This window comes from Hippocampus guttulatus, chromosome 22, assembly GCF_054856545.1.
Source record: "Hippocampus guttulatus isolate MCC_2025c chromosome 22, RoL_Hgut_1.0, whole genome shotgun sequence".
Lineage (NCBI taxonomy): Eukaryota > Metazoa > Chordata > Actinopteri > Syngnathiformes > Syngnathidae > Hippocampus > Hippocampus guttulatus.
Genome location: NC_141282.1, coordinates 2,746,014 through 2,764,542, shown reverse-complemented (window position 1 = coordinate 2,764,542; position 18,529 = coordinate 2,746,014). Strand labels below are relative to the sequence as shown.

Here is an 18,529-nt window from a genome sequence, read left to right as displayed (position 1 = left end):
ATAATGGCGACGCTGCTGATAAGATTTCACAGGGGGTTTAGATGAGGTCAGATTCTTGTTTCGGCTGCCTCTGCTACCCCAAAGATTCTCTTGAGGGGGGGGATTTCATTGTTGGAGAAAAGTGCTTTTCAGGTTCATGGCTTTTTTTTTTTTTTTTTTGCAGCTCCCTCAACAGAATGACAGTAATAGTGCTTAAAGAATGGGGTTTACGTCACAGCACCCCTCCATTAACTCATTCAGTACCAGCCAATTCTGGACCAAGTCTGAAAAGACGTTTAAAAACGTCTTTGGGAGTGAATGAGTGATCCTTTTCATACACGAATAATGTTAACCTGTAACCTGATAAACTGTCCACTGGCGTAACCGCTATCCTTAAAAGGGTTGAATGGAATTGAAGTGATTCATGCTAAAATTTCGAATGCTGAATTTAAAAAAAAAAACAAAACAAAACAGAAAACAAACAAAAAAAAACCCAAATAAAAATACATTTAAAAAAAATCCAGATTAAAAAAAAACAAAGCTAACTGAAATTGGAAGAGTCTGCACTTAAAACTGGACGGGCGGCCCTTAGGTTGAGTACTCAATGAATATGCTAAACATTGAGCCCAAAAAAAAAACCTAACTACAAGATGCTAACTACGCTTTTTTATAACGCATAACACTGAGAGCCCACGCAAATCAAAAAAGTTAGAATTAAATCTTTTTTTTTTTTAAGGGAGCAGATTGACAGCAATTTGGCCTGTTTGGGATTTTCGCCAACTGCCTCATTATTATTTTGGCAGATGTCTTGGGGGAGAAAAAAAATTAAATAAATAACATGCCGGCTCCATTTAAAGGGAAAATGAGAACAAACCCTCTCCGTATGTGGCATCCAATGTCAAGTAGTCACAAGATAAGCAGCTCGGCGAGCTTTTGACTCGTTTTACCGTCAAAAGACGCTTTCGCGGCTTCCGACTCTCGCCCGTTAGAGCGTTGCGCATTCAACTGAAGTGAAGGCATAGCCCCAATGAATCGAATTGTAGTAAAAGGTGTCAAGATAGGTTGCATCGTATTAACAAGCGGGGAGACATGCCGTCCACTCGTTTTGGCCTGACAAAAGCTAATGTCGAAACGTAAGGATGATTTTTCTTCAATTCAGTATGAAGAGGAAAAACGGAGGGAAAAAAAATATTCTGTTTGAAAGACTGTGGCGGATTATATCGTAAAATAAATAAATCATCGGCCGGCATGAAATAAACTGACAAATGAATGCGGGACATTTGATATTCGGATGCTAGTTAATATGTTGTGCATCGAAAAGGTTAAATAGTCTTCCTCGGGAACAATCAATGATGACAGATTGATTTGGAGTTGAGCCGGTGCCAGGACAACAAACACAGGTGAGTCACAAACCTCATCCCTCAAACTGGCGTCTATTCCCCCCCGAAATTGAAATCGCTACGATGGCGCTAATGGCGACAAAACCGCATTTGCGCAGACAAAAACAATACTACAAAGCAATAAAGAGCGACCAGCTGCCGTCTGCGATTTGGTCTCGCAAAAAGAGATGAGCGATTCCAAAAATCGGAGGATGGAGCTCTGGCTGGGAGACAAATAATGACTCCGACTGGCTGAAAGTATGTGCACGGCCAGAGTGACATACGAGTTAAAGAGAAGCCGGCTGGCAACCAAATGGTGACAAACAACAAATAAACGAATGGCGACATGCATGGAAAAACTCCTCAAATGATTCAACCCGACTTAAAAAAAATGTTTGGGACCAGAAACTAAATTTCTTTCTTTCTATACATCGTCCTTTGCCATGCCGACAGTACTGTAATGTATGTGCCGCGCCTGTCAGAACACAAGATAGCAGCAAAACGTGATGTCATGGCTAACTGTCACTTCGGTGGCTTGGCAGATTTTTAATGTATTTAAAACTCATTCAGTACCAGCCAATTCTGGACTAAGTCTGAAAAGACGTTTAAAAACGTCTTTGGGAGTGAATGAGTTAATCACACAGGCTAAGAGGTTTCGCCCAGCACAAACCCTGCACGTGGATACCATTAATTTAGAAAAAAAACCCCATCAGCCACTAGTATCAGATGCGCCATTGGTATCAGCTGCCATTACGAGTACTTAAAAAATAATTAAAAAAAGGCTGGTATCACCCACCCATAATAATAAATAAATAATATCAGTAGTTGAATAAATAACAATGAGATCATAATTATATATTAACAAAGAAACATATGGAGAAATAAATAATTTAGGAGTTAAATAATAAAAAAAAAATTGAAATTGTTGGCTGTGCATAACTCAAACAAATTCAAACATATTGTTGTGTTTTGACCCTTTCGTGCACCCTGTAACCTGATTACATGATAAGCTGTCCACTGTAGTGACCGCTGTCCCTAAAAGGGTTAAAAATGTTGGTTTGACTATCAATCAAAAATTAAAAAAACATTTTTTAAAATCAAAAAAAGTCATTTAAATGTGTTTGTTGGTTTTTTTTCTCCCGTAAATATGTAAATAAACACATAGAAAGTATTTTCAAATTGGGGAAATTTTGAACACTGCAGCGAAAACGTTATTGTTGTTGTTTGTAAAAATGTCAGTTTCCTTTTTATTTTTTTTGGTATATCAAATTTCATTATCGAGGATATGCAAAAAAAAAAAATAATACATCCTATGCATTCCCACTGTGTGTAAATTTCTGAAGTCACATTTGTTATACACTATACGGTTTCCTCCACATAGCCACTTTGGCACTGACAATTCAAACCGCATCGGAACAGTGAGCACACAATAAACAAGCGAACAAGCGAACAATATGGATCATATTAAGGTGCGGCAAAGTTCGCAAACATGGCATCAAAGGTGGACCTGGCTGGTCTGCCGGCTGTGTTGCCAAGGCAATCGCCGAGGATCTTGTTTACCGTCGGCATGATCATAAAAGTGGCTACTTGTACTTCCAAGTTGTCCACACTGTAACTTCAACGGATGTCATTGTGATAGGTACACCCAAAGAAAAGCCACAAACTGACCAAATGGGAACTACGAAACACAAGTCACACCTTCTCTAATGACTCAGCATTATGAATCATACAAACACGTGTCGATCACAAGGCGCAACTAAAGGACGGACCGACTACCCCTACGATCCTACCCGACACCCACCTGACAGCGAAAGGGGCGACAGCTCGTTATATCCCCCGAAAGAGGCATTGCGGATGAGTTTGCGTCCGTCCGGGTGCGGCGGTCGTAGCGAGGCCGCGCCGCCGCAGGTGGAGAAACGGCGACGCCCCAGCAGGCCCTCCTCCTTCATCATGGGTGATTCCCTCGGCGAGCGGGGGCGGACGGATGGGTGGGGCGTGAAGGGGGTGGGGGCTGCCGGTGGCTGTGGGTGAGCAACCCCGTGGGTAAAAGGTAAAAGGGGCGTTGGGGGTGCGGGGGGTCCCGCGCTCCTATGGCGAGCCCAGCAAGTGAACCAAAACAAGACAGAGCAAAAGAGCTCAGCGTGGAGTGCGGTGTTTCCTCGATGCTTCCCTCAGCTGACTGGCTACCTCCCTCCCTTTCTCTCCCTCTCTCGCCCTCACTCTACTGTGAGCGACGAGGCACGCAGCACACTGAAAGTACCTCGCAGCCCCTCCTACTCACTCTCTTCCGGATGGGGAGGAGAGCTGCATCCAACTTGGGTGAGGGGGGGTGCGGGTCAGGGGGAGCCTATCTTATGTCCACTTCATTTGAAAGGCTAACCATTCATTGTTGTGTTTTAATGTACGAACAACACCCAGATTTAAAAAAATATTCCTTTTGTACTTCTGAGGGCGGGAAAAAAATTGCCTCAATTTCAATGACAGCTTAGCCGTGCTAGTTACGGTATTTTAACTCATTCACTCCCAAAGACGTATTTAGATGTCTTTTCAGACGCCACACATTTCATCCCAGCTCCTCATTTTATATTGACTGTACTTGAAAAGGGTTACATCTAAAAACGTCTTTGGGAGTGAAAGAGTTCATGTTGGTTACTCGAGTGGTATTTGGAGGGCAGCAGAAGTATTTTTTTGAGGTAGCGCTTGGTGTAAAAAGTTGGGAGAGCCACTGATCAATCGCAAAAACGAAGCCGCTTTACGGCTCAAAGGTGACCCCGCTGTGACACCGCAACCGATGGATTACAAGTCAACGACACCGCGCGGCTTTAGCGACACAAAGACATCGCAAAACAAGTGGCGATATATGGAGGTCGCCGCGTCCACTTGAATGGACAAAGCTGCAACAAGACCCCATCAAACCCGGGATTAGCTTTGAAACAAAGCTTTTTGATACACTGTCATCCCACTGGGGCATTTTTTTCCCCCGACAATCCACGAGCACTCAAAAGAACAGGGAGCGTGACAACAAAGGCTTACTTTTAGATCCACACGGCGTCAGCCCAGACAAGCCTCCGGCCATCCAAGCCCGGCCAAGTCCCTGCCGCCAGCGTACCCTCCATCATAGCATCGAATTGACATCTACAAGCTTCTCCTGTCACCCCCTCGTCCCTCTTTAGAGCGCTCATTGGATGAGGTTGTTGGTTAAAGAAGCAACACTGCGATTCCATTGGCCAAAGGCGTAAGGCCGGCCTTCCGATGGAACTACCACGCTTGTTGACAGGCCATAATCCCAGAAGCTGGACGTAAATCCGTACTGACCCCACCTGCTCTTCTGCCACCTTTGTCGTCTTCACTGTTTACCTTTCTGTGGCTCTTCAGCCACCTGGTCACATTCAAAAGCCAAACAACCTTTTCATGGTTTATTTGTGCTTCGGTGAGTCAAGGGGGAGTTGGGGCCAAGGACGCTCAAGTGATTAGTGGCGGTGATGCAGCCTCGCTGCTGAACAAACTATCTTCCGGTTAGAGAGGGGAAAAAAAACACAATACAGCATACTCACAGGCATATAGTCTTTATCCTCTGCCAAGACCAGACATCATTATTATTATTATAGTATGAAAATAATGCACTGTTTGTGTACCAAGTACTCAAATTATCAGAGGCCATTGTAATACTAACCCAACACGGCACGACATAAAAGCGTCAGTGAGCTGATTTGCAAGGCCGGAAGAATCATTTCGGAGCATCTGGCCTCTATTAACACCATCGTCAGTGCAAGTTATGCGCGGACAGTTTCGCACGCCCACTCGCCGCAGTCTGTCTCGGCCACTTGGAAGAAAAAAAAAAAAAAAAGAAAAAAATCTGAGGAGCTGAGGAGCTCGTGTACTTTTGCGCCGTATGCCTCAGCACGACAACTTCCACTGCGCGATAATGCAATTGTGCAGTCAGTCATATGAAGGAAGTCCGGACTCATTTAGAAATCCAAGGTATGACTTTTTGTGTGCTAGAAAGTATTTCATTCTATGTTCTTGAATTTGTACTCTCTGAAGAGACGTATCAGCACACACAGACACACACACATATATATATATATATATATATATATATATATATATATATATATATATATATATATATATAATTTTTTTTGAAGATGTAATTTTTTTTGAAGATGTAATTTGTGTTTTTATCAAATATTTCATTTTTATATTTTTTTGTTTTGTTTGGGCTGATGTACAGAAGTAAGTAATTCTACATAAATAAATTAATGCACTATGTATACTTTATGGAAAATCCCCCAACTTCAATATCTGGTCATTTGCAATGCTGTTAAAAATATTTATAAATCTCATGCTTCAGTGATTGAACAGCCACCAACAACTGCAATCCACAAGAGGGCGTACTAACACAATAATAAGGCATAATGTACAAAATCTGCTCCTCCCCCCCCCAAAACAATACTGTGACATCAACAAATGAATATAAGTCTGATTCTGCACTTGATGTCTGGAGAATTTTTTTTAAAGACAAGCACAAAATAAAAAAATAAATAATAAAATGACCAAAAAAATTGTCACAAAACTAAACTCCCTTTCCTAATTTTGTGATTTTATGTCCTGTTTTTATACAATATTTCTTTTATTTATTTTTCATTTGTAGTGTCTGTACAGTGTCCTTGGGTGGCATGAAAGGTGCTTTTAAATGAAATGTATTATTATTATTATAATTAATTTTTGCCGCTGTAAATTGGAAATTGCTCAATAAGGTTTTATCTCATCTTATGTTCAGCAAAATTGGGACTTGTTCGCGAGGAAGAAATAAAAGCTCCTCGGTGACGATTCACACACACGATATGATGACCTCATGATTCTTATTTGTAACATACCGTGGCTGTAGCTGACGCCCGGGCTGAGCGAAGACGGAGAAGCGATTTGCTCCCGGCTGGGCGTCTGGAGGCCCGCCTCCCTCTCCTTGTCCTTGTCCTTGTCCCGTTCCTTCACCTGGCGCTGGCTCATCCTGCCTGGCGTCACAAAGACGGCATCATCACCGGACACTACGGCTGCTGCTCCTGCAGAGACAGAAATGCACGTGGATGTGACAACCCATTACATCCATTCAGATCTTTGAACATTTATTTGGAAATACTTTTGATTTATTTTTACACATACAAGAATCACAGCCGTTGCCAAGAAGGTGCCTGTTCTGTTATTAGCATAGATGGCAGCTTTACAGATTCCATTTGAGCTATAATGTAATGACCTAAAGCACATGGTGGTATCAGTCATAGTCAAGGCTAGTGGCAACAATCGTTTATTTTTTTTAAAACCCTTTGAGGGACAGCGGTTACTCCAGTGGACAGCTTATCAGGTTACAGGTTATTATTTGTGCGTGAAAGGGTAAAGTAATTAATTGCCGCGCGGCATCTGAGGTCAGTGGCTTACCGGAGGTGGCATGGAGATCTCTCGACTCTGCAGGGTACTAACGGGTGTGTGTGGGGGGGCGGGGGGGGGGGCACAAGCAGAACGGAAGGGGTCGGGCAAACAGAAGAAGGGGAAAATGGAGCGCATGAAAGAAAGATGGATCAAATGGGGTGGGGGGTGGTGGATCGCAACAGCGGGAGGGAATCCTCCAAAGCGTTGTCGGACGGATGATGGCGGCGGCGGCGGCGGCAGCATTTTGCGTGGAGTGCGATCGACGACAGGAAGAGAAGCCGCAGCCAACGTTTGCAACCAAAATGATACACACACACACAAACACACACACACAACAAAACAAAACAAAACAAAAAATGACATTAGTTCAACAAAAATATAAACAAGACACATAATTCGACATGGCGATGGACTAAGAAATGACAAAATGGATACCAGAGTATATTTACTACGACAATGGATCCCATACAACGCATAGTAAAAGTCAACACACCCCTTTTCAAATGCCAGGTTCAAAACTTTTTTGGACCATTCGTATGACCCATAACCTGCACAATTCAATAAATTAATAAAAAAATAATAATTTAAAGGGTAAGTCAAAATAAACAACTCCGATAATGTGGTTGCACAAGTGTGCACACCCTTTCACAATTGTGAAAGTGGCTATTGTGGAGAATGAAACAATTACATGTTGAATGGGCGTCAGCACACACCTGCCACCATTTCAAGTAATTCTGATTCACCCCAATTAAACTTCAGCTGTTCTCGCGGGCTTTTCCTGACTTGGTTGAACTTGGTAAGTTTGGCACAAACAACACTCTTTCTCCATAATTGCCACAGGACATGAAACATGGGAAACTGCATGATTACCCAGAGGAGGATTGACATATCTTCTAGAATGCCAAACATAATTTTTCTCAAAATTTGTGCAAGCGTGCTGAAAAACTCTATTGCATTCTGCCAGAATTAGCAAAACAATTTGATCTGACTGGATGCTTACAGTAAATGCATTTTAAAAAAAGTGAGTTTTTTTCTGTTGAAAAATGGCACTCTGAATTATTAACAATGTTTGAGCTTTCAGGAAGCAATTGGTTAACAGCACCGCTGAATGTATTTATATTTAATTAAAAAAAAAAAGAGAAGTGACAACGATGCATGTGAGAAAAGTGACAGACTGAGCAATGGCTTCGATTTCACAAGCTTCAACGGCAGTCTTGACGACAGCACTCGCTGTGCCTGGCTTACTATGTATAAAATATCCCATGTTACATAATGCGTAAACATCACCCACAGCTTACAGTCTCTCTGACCTATTTTTTTTTCAGTCGCCGCGGAACAGGAAGCTAAAAACAACAGTTTCATTTTTCTCCATCTCAAGGGCGACTCACCCAAAACCTTTCACGCCCTTTGCACCCAAAACCAACAGTGAGTGTGAACTCCGGGTCAAATAAGCTATGAATAAAATCATTTGCACAAGGATGCCGATGGCGGTGACTCAGAAAGAAACGGAGACAGACATGTTTGGGCGGAGGGGTGGGGGGCGAATGAAAAAGATGAGTCATCACTGTTGTGTTACTTTTTCAGAAGACCCTGAAAGAATACATTGATGGGCTATAGAACTGTAAACATTGCTTAGAGGGAGTCCCCCACACACAACATTCCTATTATCGTATCTTCCGCACTATAACATGCACCTAAAAGCAGTCAATTTTCTCAAAAGCCAGCATAGCTCGATATAAAGCCGTATTGTATTGTATTCCCTTTAGCGTAGCTCCATCTAGTGGACGGATAACGCAACCGCAGCCACTATTGTCGCTTCTATTCTATGCGCCCTGTATATGAAAACCGTTTTAAAATAGGCCATTCATTGAAAATGCGCCTTATACTCCGAAGCGCCTTATAGTGCGGAAAATACGGTAATCTATATTCCAAGACTATTCCTAGTCGTTCACATCACCGCTGCTTCCCCACTCACCGGCTTGCTATGTCAAGTGCTAGCATAAGGAGATATTAAACATCCTCTCCGAGCATTTCTAATAGAAGTTAATGGAGGTGCTGCGAAGGACAATTTCAACCTGACACTCTTAAGTCATGTACGCCGCACGTCATTAGACGATAGCGTTTCAGCATGTCCGTCCTCAAAACGGGACAAGTGTGCGGGGGTTAAATGATGTGGGTGGCCTCACGCAGCGACTGATTGGTTTCATCCCTGCAAAGGGACTGAGACTCAGGGACGCTACGTGAAGGTGACCGGGGGGGGGGGGGGGATTAGTGGTGACACAATAATCAAAACACCACTAGACAGTATAAATTTGAAAAATCACATAAATACTGTAACATTACTATATTATTGTAATTAACTCATTCACTCCCAAAGACGTTTTTAAACGTCTTTTCAGACTCGGTCCATAATTGGCTGGTACTGAATGAGTTAAATGTTAATTACTATATTATTGTAATTAAATGTTAAAGCATTTAAATTATTTGGTCTGGGAGTCTCTGCCACCAGGGGGCAGTAGTGTACATGCTTATACAGTACTGTATGAACAAAGACGGTCACAACTGCTCAGTACGCTGCAGTCGTATGAATCCATTCGCTGAGCCTAAAGAATATATCCCTGTGAGTAAACTTTTATCGAGACCCGAGGAACTGTGAGAAATTGTAGACGAAAATGTAAAAAGTGAGCAGTCAGTGTCTCCAACAAACCAACCCAAGTTGCCTTAAATCAAATAACAAGGCATCATAACAGCCCTGGAAGACTAACATGCTACTTGGCCTATTTACAAACCTCGCTTTTTTTTTTTGTCTCACTTGACACACTACAAGAGTGTTTTTGTTTCAATGAAGCCGAAAGCCTCGTGGGGACTCGAGGAGAGTGCGTTAAAAGGGGGCATGTTTTCCGTCCTGCGTCTGCCTGTGAATCTGGGAAATTTAACTCATTCACTACCAGCCAATTCTAGACCAAGTCTGAAAAGACGTTTAAAAACGTCTTTGGGAGTGAATGAGTTTTAATTGAGTCCTACGTCCTCCTTGGGGAAAAAAAAGTTTCTAACCCACAATCTGCAAATATTGCAAGTACAAAGATCACTGCCAAGACATAATACCAGGTCTGGGTCCTATGTGGAAGGCGCTTGGGTCTGGCCTGTACTTTAGATGAATGGCCCCTCAGCTGTCAAGCGACCTACGAAACGTCCCTTCTGCCAATAGCCTTGATTGGGGTAAATTTATTAGTCAGAACCTTGCAGCAGCAGGATCACTGCACATGTAATGCAGTTATAGACCAAAGGTGCATTCACCGCATATGAGGCTGCCATTTACAAATTGAGCCCCAAAAAGCCATCAAAACATTTTGAGCGAGAGATCCAAGAACAGAATTAAGAACGGTGTTACACATCCGTCACACTATTTCCTGTTTGCCGCTATGTCCGAGGGCCTCCTCGCAGAGGCAGATAAGAGAAATGCATACCGTGCGGAGCGAGGTGAGCTTGCTTGCTGCTGCTGCTGTTGCCGCGGCGGCGTGCTACGACCGAGCTCGGAGCAGTCTTCAACTGAGGGGAGGAGACAAGGGAAAGGGAGCCTCACTCATTTATCCCCCCCCACCCCGCTCTGTCACTAAACGTCCTTCCGTGTTTATTTGTTGCCTCACCCCTCCTTCTTCTTCTTTTAAGACAACCCACTGCCGGGCGCTCTGTTGCCGTCGTTCTATTTCATTGGGATTCTTTATGACATCACAAACAGGCCTTTGACTCAGCTTTTTTTTTTTGGTCAAAGGTGGGGTGGGGGTACATCATACAAATCATCAGGGCGCCACATGGCCAGAGAAAACAAGTGTTTTTAACTCATTCAGTACCAGCCAAATCTAGACCAAGTCTGAAAAGACGTTTAAAAACGTCTTTGGCAGTGAATGACTTAAAAAGGGCTGAAGTGGACACCACAATCGGGACCTTGTGCGTCCCGAGGAACAGCCTCCTCGCGCTGATGTTGACTGGAGCCTTTCTGCACCAATAAACCAAACGCGACCACATCAGCCCACAGAGAGACACAAGCGCAACCAACCCCGCGGCAGTTCTTTTCACGGCGCCAATATCGCGAGCTGCAAAGGCACTCACCACCTCGGCTAGCGTTCGCCAACGCAACCGTGTCAAAGCACGGGACATGTAGCTCGACATAAGTCGTCACATGGTGCGAAACAGGGATAGCCATTCATTCGGCAAGATAAAATCAATAGTCAATGAATGACCTTCCCCCGCAAAAAAAAATGTTAATGGCATGAGAGTATCTCAGCAGGAGTTAATAATTGAGCAAAGGATGGATGGAGTGGATGGAGCTCACCCTCCCATCGCTGACGTCTGTTACGATAGTAAATACTGGGAAACAGCAAGAGGATGACTGAGCTATTGGCTTTAAAAAAAATGTGTGATTTTAATCGATTTTCTGTTTTGGTTGTTCAAGAAAAAAAAAATTTGGATATCCTTCAAAACAAGTTTCATGAATTGTAAATTTGAATCCCCTTGTGGAGACAGGATTTTATTTGAAAGGATTTTGCTCAGAAACAAAAATGAGAGCTTAGCAATGGCAAGACAGCTTTTTGTATTTGGCGGAGGACCTCGTTGTTGGTCGAACGTGACATTGTGACAGCCGCCTATATGTTGTGCTGACAGTCCTGTACATGAATACCCTTGGGTCATCAACCAACCACATGCTGCTTCACCCAGATACTTGATCAAAAAGTTGCATCCTGCTCTGGTAAATTTCCATTGAGATCAGAATAGTCAACATCATCCGAGCCGACTGGTTTTGAGCAAGGTGTAACACAACTGTAGCGTGTTAGCATCACCATTAGCATCTATTATTAACATCGTTATGGGATGAATGGCGGGTGTTAAAATGTCGTCGTCGTCACAAGCGGTTCGGGAGTCAACAGCAGGAAAAAAAGAAGGCTGCTGGGGTACATGCAGGAGTTGGTGTCAGCAACGATATTTTACATGCTTTCGTACGTTCAGCGAGGTTCTTGAAGGTTTGGAAAGCAGTTGCTCGATAAATAATTGCTCACCGTGCTATTTACACAACAGATCGGGTTGCGATGGTAAAACGACAACATGTGCCCGACATGTGGGACAGCCCAATTAGAACACAAACAGCAGCGAAAATACCAACCTGTACTATTTGATTGATTTCGCTCTGTGCTGCACTGCCGCTTGAACGGTTGCATAGCAATCCCCCGTTTGCGTTGCGAATGATAAATTGCTACCTAGCGGGGGTTCACTGTACACGGGAAAGAAACCATGCAGCCCAAATGTTCAAATTCTTTTCATTCAAGGCCGCTAAAATTAGACAGATTTATATTACACAACGCGTTCCTCGTCTTCATCTCGCACCACATTGGCAGTGCCGCGGCTCATAATGAGCGATGAGGTTTATAACATGCCGCCGCAAACACGGCATCGCCTGGGCAGTCAGATAAAAATTCTTCAAAAAGGTCGGCAATCAAAAGAAAGAGTTCATTGCCGTTTTGACTTTCAGGAGCCTTTTACCGGCTTCATCGCGCAGACGCGAAAAGAGAGTCTGCGTTGATAATTAGCTGAAAAAGTCAAAGCAAGGGCAAAGGGCTTTGGGGGTGTGCAACCCAATAATCCCACTGTTTGTTTTTTTTTGTGTGTGATGGCTTGAGAGAGATGCTATCAGGCTATCTGCAATTATAATTGCACGCCCACTCACAGCGGGGGGAAGAAAAGAAATCTACAGGAGGATTACGGTGGAGGTGAAATGAAAGGACAGACAGCAAAAACCGGGAGCTGAAATAAAGGAAGTGGCCCTTTAATGCGCTGCCGCTGACTGGGAGCTCCCATCAGTCACATTTGAGACTTTATGGAAGTGCTTGAAATAGATTGTGAGTTATGCTCTTTCATAAATTTGTCTGAGACAAACACGTGATCGAGGCGAAGGCTAACCCAGGTTGACCAAATTGTGTTCTTCACAAAGATGATATATTTGAACATATGTGGGAATACTACATTACAGTGAAAGCAGTACTGTCCTCGCGACTAATGCACCGACGTTTCTGCTTCTGTGAAATAAATCTGCATCCCCCATATAACCGCATCGCTCGCCTTGCTTGCAGTGAGATCTCATTACGCAGTGCACGTTTTGCTGTCGGGGAGAAGCACTTGTCAGGTAATGGTTTTGGCTAATCGAGTGGACTTCGGGAAACAATGTCTCATCAGCGAAGAGCTACAGCAGACGCGCGACATTTAATAAATGGTTCGGGGAAATCATCGCCGTCAACGGGAGTATATGGACTTGATGGATAATGAACTTGAAATGCAAATGGCCACTGTGTGTATTGGATTTGGCATTAGACAATTACAGTTTTAATCATCGATTAATCACGTCGACTTCCATTTCTAAAGCCTTTGTCCAAAAAAAAAAATCTGTACCGTATTTGGTGAGCTCTGCGCAGCGGATATGAAATGAAGAAAATACCAAAAGCATCGTATCTATGTTTCATGTATTGCATTCCCTTTGGCGTAGCTCCATCTAGTGGATGCATAGCGCAACCGCAGCCACTAGTGTAGCTTCTATTCTATAAGAAAGCCTTTATTAGTCTCGCAATGGAGAAATTCCCAATTCACAGCAGCAAAGTTATGAAAGGAAGAAGTACAACAACAAAATATGCGCCCTATATATAAAATTGTTTAAAAATCGGCCATTCATTGACGATGCCTTATAATCCGAAAGCGCTTTACAGTGCAGAAAATACGGTACATTAGTCTGTCTTGTGTATCGACTCACCAAGGTGGTCTCAGTCTCCTGTTGGGACTCCGAAGAAGACTTCATGGTCATGTTCAAGCTGAGCCGGGGGGCCTGTCAGCGTTGCTCAGATAAGTGCATCTCTGTCAGGAAAGTCAGGCAACACAAAAGGGTTACCGCCGCAGGAAATGATTACAGCGGTGACTGTCAACGTGTCGATTTCCTGCACTCAGACCTTCAATAACAACATTTCGAAACATCTGCCAATCTGTCAAGAGTTCCCAAGGAAATGCTGAAATCTCTTTCCATTTGCCTTGGGCTTGTTTCCCCTTATAGAAGCATTGAGGCATGTCATTGTTTTTAACGCTTGTCTATTATCCAGGGATGGTTACTTGTGAATGGCACGTAGCCCATTCATTGAACCTGACAAAAATGTACACGTGGCGATCTGCATCGAATGGACTCAAGTGCGACAGATTAGTCGCACTTGAGTCTAAATCCGATCATTCTAAGTAATATGAGCGAGCTCAGAATACATTTCTGAGGAATCATGTGAAGTCTGGCAATCACTTTTGGTGATTGTTTCAAGGGATCACCTGCCACCCTAATGACCATGAGCGGTATAGGAAATGGGATGGATAGGAAGGTGATGTCTTTCTGTCTTCCTTGCTCTTTTTTTTTACACTAATTTCACTCTAAACTTAATATCATAACACATATCCTTAACAACTATTAACAGGGGTCCTGCAGGGCTCTGTACTGGGTCCAACTCTGTTCAGCTTGAACATAAATGATCTGCCCTCTTGTAACATATATGCTGGTGACAGTTATTTTTGGTCTTGGGAAAATGACAGAGGTATGTGCAATCAAGTGGGTCACATCTTGGCTTAACTAACCAGTGCTGCCTCAGCATCGAGACCCAACATTGAGAGCGCATCGGAGACTTCCTGTCAACTGAAGCATCAAAAGTACACGTCTTCTCAATGCTCCTCCCCTACATGACTTATTTAGGTCGAAATAATACAAACAGGACACACGATAAAACGACTCGAACATTGCACAAACAAGCACTTAAATCATTATACAATAAACCTTTCAGTTTTTATCACTGCCACGTGCTGAAGAAGTACAAACCGCCCCGCAGGAAAAACTTAAAAGTGCAAAAATATCCATTTAGCCGTTGCTTCGATCCTCCTCCTCCTCTCTCCATGTTTTCATAAACCTAAAATAACAGAGCCACTCGGGGTGTCGCGAGGAGGACTCAACAATCCCATGAAGAAAAGTGACATTCCGCCAGCATGTCTTTTGGCTTCAGGGCATCGCACACCTGGAATTCCGTATCACAAGCAATTACACAATCCACATCGCACCATTCGTTTTAGTTTACTGCCATGAGATGACTCGTTGACACCCAAAGATATGAACGCCTATAGTATTGTGTAACATAACAGTGGATTGGATTTTTGTCTCCGACTGTAACAAATACTTTGGCGACGACGGCCATTAAACGTTCACCAAGTCAGTTGACTAAAAAAAAAAAAAGACCTCGCGTGCTCTGCTAGTCATACGCCAACACACACACACACACACACACGCAACGCTTATGCGGCATTCTATCCCAAGGACCTGTCACACTAAAACAGATGCTTCAGCAATCAGTCCATGACTCAGAACAGAATGGCAGCCGTACAGGTGGGAGGAGGGAGGAAAAAAAATAAATAACACACGCTCTCCGCGCCTACATCAAAAGCCTGATAGACCTTATTCTTTCTCCAAATTATGTATCACGTTGAGAGGAGCAGGGGGGGTAAAAAACATGAGAAGCGGGCGACAGGCAATTTACGTTGGTTGGTCCAATTCAATCATGTGGCCGTCCCAGTTTGGTTCGTGCTTGATAGATGGCAAATGCAACAGTCCATGTAGGTCAGGGAAGGGAGACTATTAACTCATTCAGTACCAGCCAATTCTGGACCAAGCCTGAAAAGACGTTTAAAAACGTCTTTGGGAGTGAAGGAGTGAATCAACAATGCGAGGGGGAGTGGGGGGACCGATGAAAGGCCAACAATGTCAAACGAAGCTTCGTTTCAGGGCAAACGAATCAATCGGTACAACGTGAATTATGGATGAAATACGGACGGGCATTCGGGATCGCTGGTGCTCGATACATTGATGATTCGCGATGAACTAGTTTGACAAACACATTGACAAATAACCAAACTCACATTGATACCTTGATTGTGAACTGTTCAGGAGCGCTGTTTATAATCACCATCGTGTGATATTTGGCAGAGACGTGACAATATTTTGTCGCTGACAACGAAGAAACAGTTTGTGATGTGGCGGAACATAAAATGACCATCAATCAAATTACCAGGCATTTTTAAGTACTGCAACAATGGATCTCACTGTAATATTAATTACACATCGAAGGAAATCATTTTAGCGTTTTAAAGAGATGCATTGCAGTTTTCATCTGAAATGATATCAGCGGGACAGTATTTGCCAAATGAGGGAAGGAGAGAGCAACACTCTCAAGCCATCCAATCCGCCGGAGCCACATGCGGACGGGAATGCTGATGAGCCGGATGACAAGGACCGAAGGACTGAACCCCCGCGAGGTGTCAAGGAGACTGCGATGACCTCAAACGCGTGCTCAAAATCCTCTTAGTCGCGAAACAATGCCGCGGCTTTTTTAGCCGTGACCGTGGACATTTCGAGGACACAGCTACTACGGAGATGTGCTGTGAAAATCCGTTGTTGCCTGATTGGACTGTTTTTATGTGTGTGAGTGTGTGTGCAAGAGAGCGAAACCTCTTACATAACACCAGAAGAGAGCGCGGGAGAGGGAGCACAGGTGCCAACAGATGTTGGCACGTTCCGCCTTAAAAACGTACCACCTATCATACTCAAAAGAATATAAAACGCAGCATGCACGTGTGCAAGAGGAGTGAGGGAAACCTACCTCATGCGGCTTGGGCAGCAGAAGCAGCATAATATTCACAACACAGACCCTGGAAGGAGGAAAATATACAGAGAGGGAGAGAGAAAATGAGAGAGAGAGTGAGGGGGAGAGACATTGAAGATGACATCACCATATTTTCGCCCGCCTCCTATAAAATGTAGGCTGGCGCTGCAGGCCCGCCAGTGTCTGCAGGAGACAAGCAGAGAGCGCGCCCAACCGCCACGATCAACATTCAGTAGCATCGTTAGGCTCAAACTTTAGTCTTAAAAATAACGTTTCATATTATCGGAAGCGCAGTTTGAACATTAGCAATGATCTTAAATATTGTAAGGAAAAAATACTCCATCCACTAACATGGGGAGAAAAAAAATAGGGATCAATGTGAGCAGGGCGAATGGTAAAACCAGCCAAGTATTTGTCTATACTGTACTGGTGAGCTAACTTTACCAGCCTATGGAACCTCACTTCGTTCTTTTTTCAAACTTCTGGACATTTTGTACAGTGTCATGAGGAAATTGAGATCATGTCCTCATTTCAGCTTCCCCAAGTGGAAAAATAGCATGACACGTCACGGCAATGTGACCGTCATCATCACCTTTGATGACAAAGTGCAGGTTTGGAAAAAAAACAAAAACGGTGAAGCTCCACTATTTGCCAGGCATAAACTCATGACCACAACATCCCCAAAAGGGGGTTGTAATTCCATATAAATGGCAAAACATTGCACCAAAAACACTTCAGAGCAGAGAAGATTATAAAAACCAAATACCATTATGATTATTATCGGTTTACTGTACATCTTTTCTTGACTTGGCTATTATGAGACAAAAGCACCGCTCGAGAAGGGTAGAGAATGGAAGCTCCATTTGCCAGGCAAATATGCAAGTTATTTGGTTTGGAAAGTCATGAAGAACCACTCATCAACAAGTCAAATGTGTGGGTGAAGCAGAAAGAGCGCATGGGGTGTACGAAACTTAGCGCCACAATAGTCTCTCCGTTGATTTACCTAAGGAAATAAGGGTACCATTCTAAAACACATGTACTCGATGAAAAACTGAAAAAAATAACCGTTCGAGTACCACTTGCCTATCATTTATTTTATCTCGATGCGTAGGCTTTCGTGGTGCGCCAGATGACCTCAATTCATCGCTGAGAGGCTTTGCGTGTGTTGCATATGCAGGCTGCTCTCCTCTTGCTGCTCCAGACAAGGGAAAGTGGTAACATAGCACCAGGGTGCAGCAGGACTGCATTGTGCGCGGGGGGAGTCAGGTGAATGCAGGGAAAGTATCTGTCTTGGTCCCCTTGCAGACAGATTGATGCAGGGTTTACGTTCCCTCGATTATTACATAATCGTACAGTCTGCTCGTTTTCTGCAGAGGTGACACCCGCGTCAACATTAGCGCAGCTAGCTGCCTTTTTTTTCTGTGACAGCTGCTTGAAAACCCGAGCAATTGTGCGTTATTTGACAGCTCAGGTACTCACCCGTGGCAAAAATGGCTCATATGAAAATGCTTCTTATATCCGCGTCTTCTTCTGGGAGGGTTTATCCGACTAGTGCTAACTATTTAGCCGACGTTTCATATTCCTGAGCGAGCGCAGTCATCATCACTCACACTTCAGCGCGGTCCCATTTATCACTTTTAAATACATGGTTAAAAAAACACAAGTGTAAAACATGCAATTTATGTTAAGAAACGGTAAAGAAACATCTGGGCAACTTGCAAGCGGCTGTTACACCGGCTCGGACGTGTCAGATTCCCGACAGATTCCTATCGAATGAAAATAAATTTTACGAGTTCCGAATGTTTAATTTCAATATTAAAGCTTAATGACAAAATCGATCGTGAGTTTGGTTCCCAGACGAACCCCTTTGTCTATAATTTCGATTTTTTTCCCAAGTATAATGAAAAAGAAACCAACGTTACAATTTTCTAACGCAACATTTGGGGTTTCTTAACAGTATTTCTTCGTTTCAAAGGTTTATTTTGAAGTGTAAATATTTTGTATCCGGTCTCTGCTTTCTATTTACGG

At 43.4% G+C, this 18,529-nt stretch overlaps 1 protein-coding gene across 5 annotated transcripts in view; it reads right to left on the bottom strand.

Annotated features, from left to right (window-relative positions):
• The window catches only part of osbpl8 (oxysterol binding protein-like 8), a 33,766-nt gene extending 15,510 nt beyond the window's left edge, over window positions 1–18,256 (bottom strand). For 2 of the 5 annotated variants that reach the window (XM_086103276.1, XM_086103279.1), the window contains exons 1-2: window positions 4,392–5,206; window positions 3,160–3,379 (exon numbers count right to left, since the gene is read on the bottom strand). In XM_086103276.1, the coding sequence (XP_085959402.1) occupies window positions 3,160–3,310 (151 nt within the window). In that variant the 5' untranslated portion in view covers window positions 3,311–3,379; window positions 4,392–5,206. Of the gene's footprint in view, window positions 1–3,159; window positions 3,758–4,391; window positions 5,207–6,238; window positions 6,422–6,794; window positions 6,832–13,578; window positions 13,682–16,498; window positions 16,548–17,980 lie in introns of those variants that run through there. The other 3 variants (XM_086103275.1, XM_086103278.1, XM_086103277.1) reach the window with 3 other exon arrangements.
• Window positions 18,257–18,529: the final 273 nt, after the last annotated feature.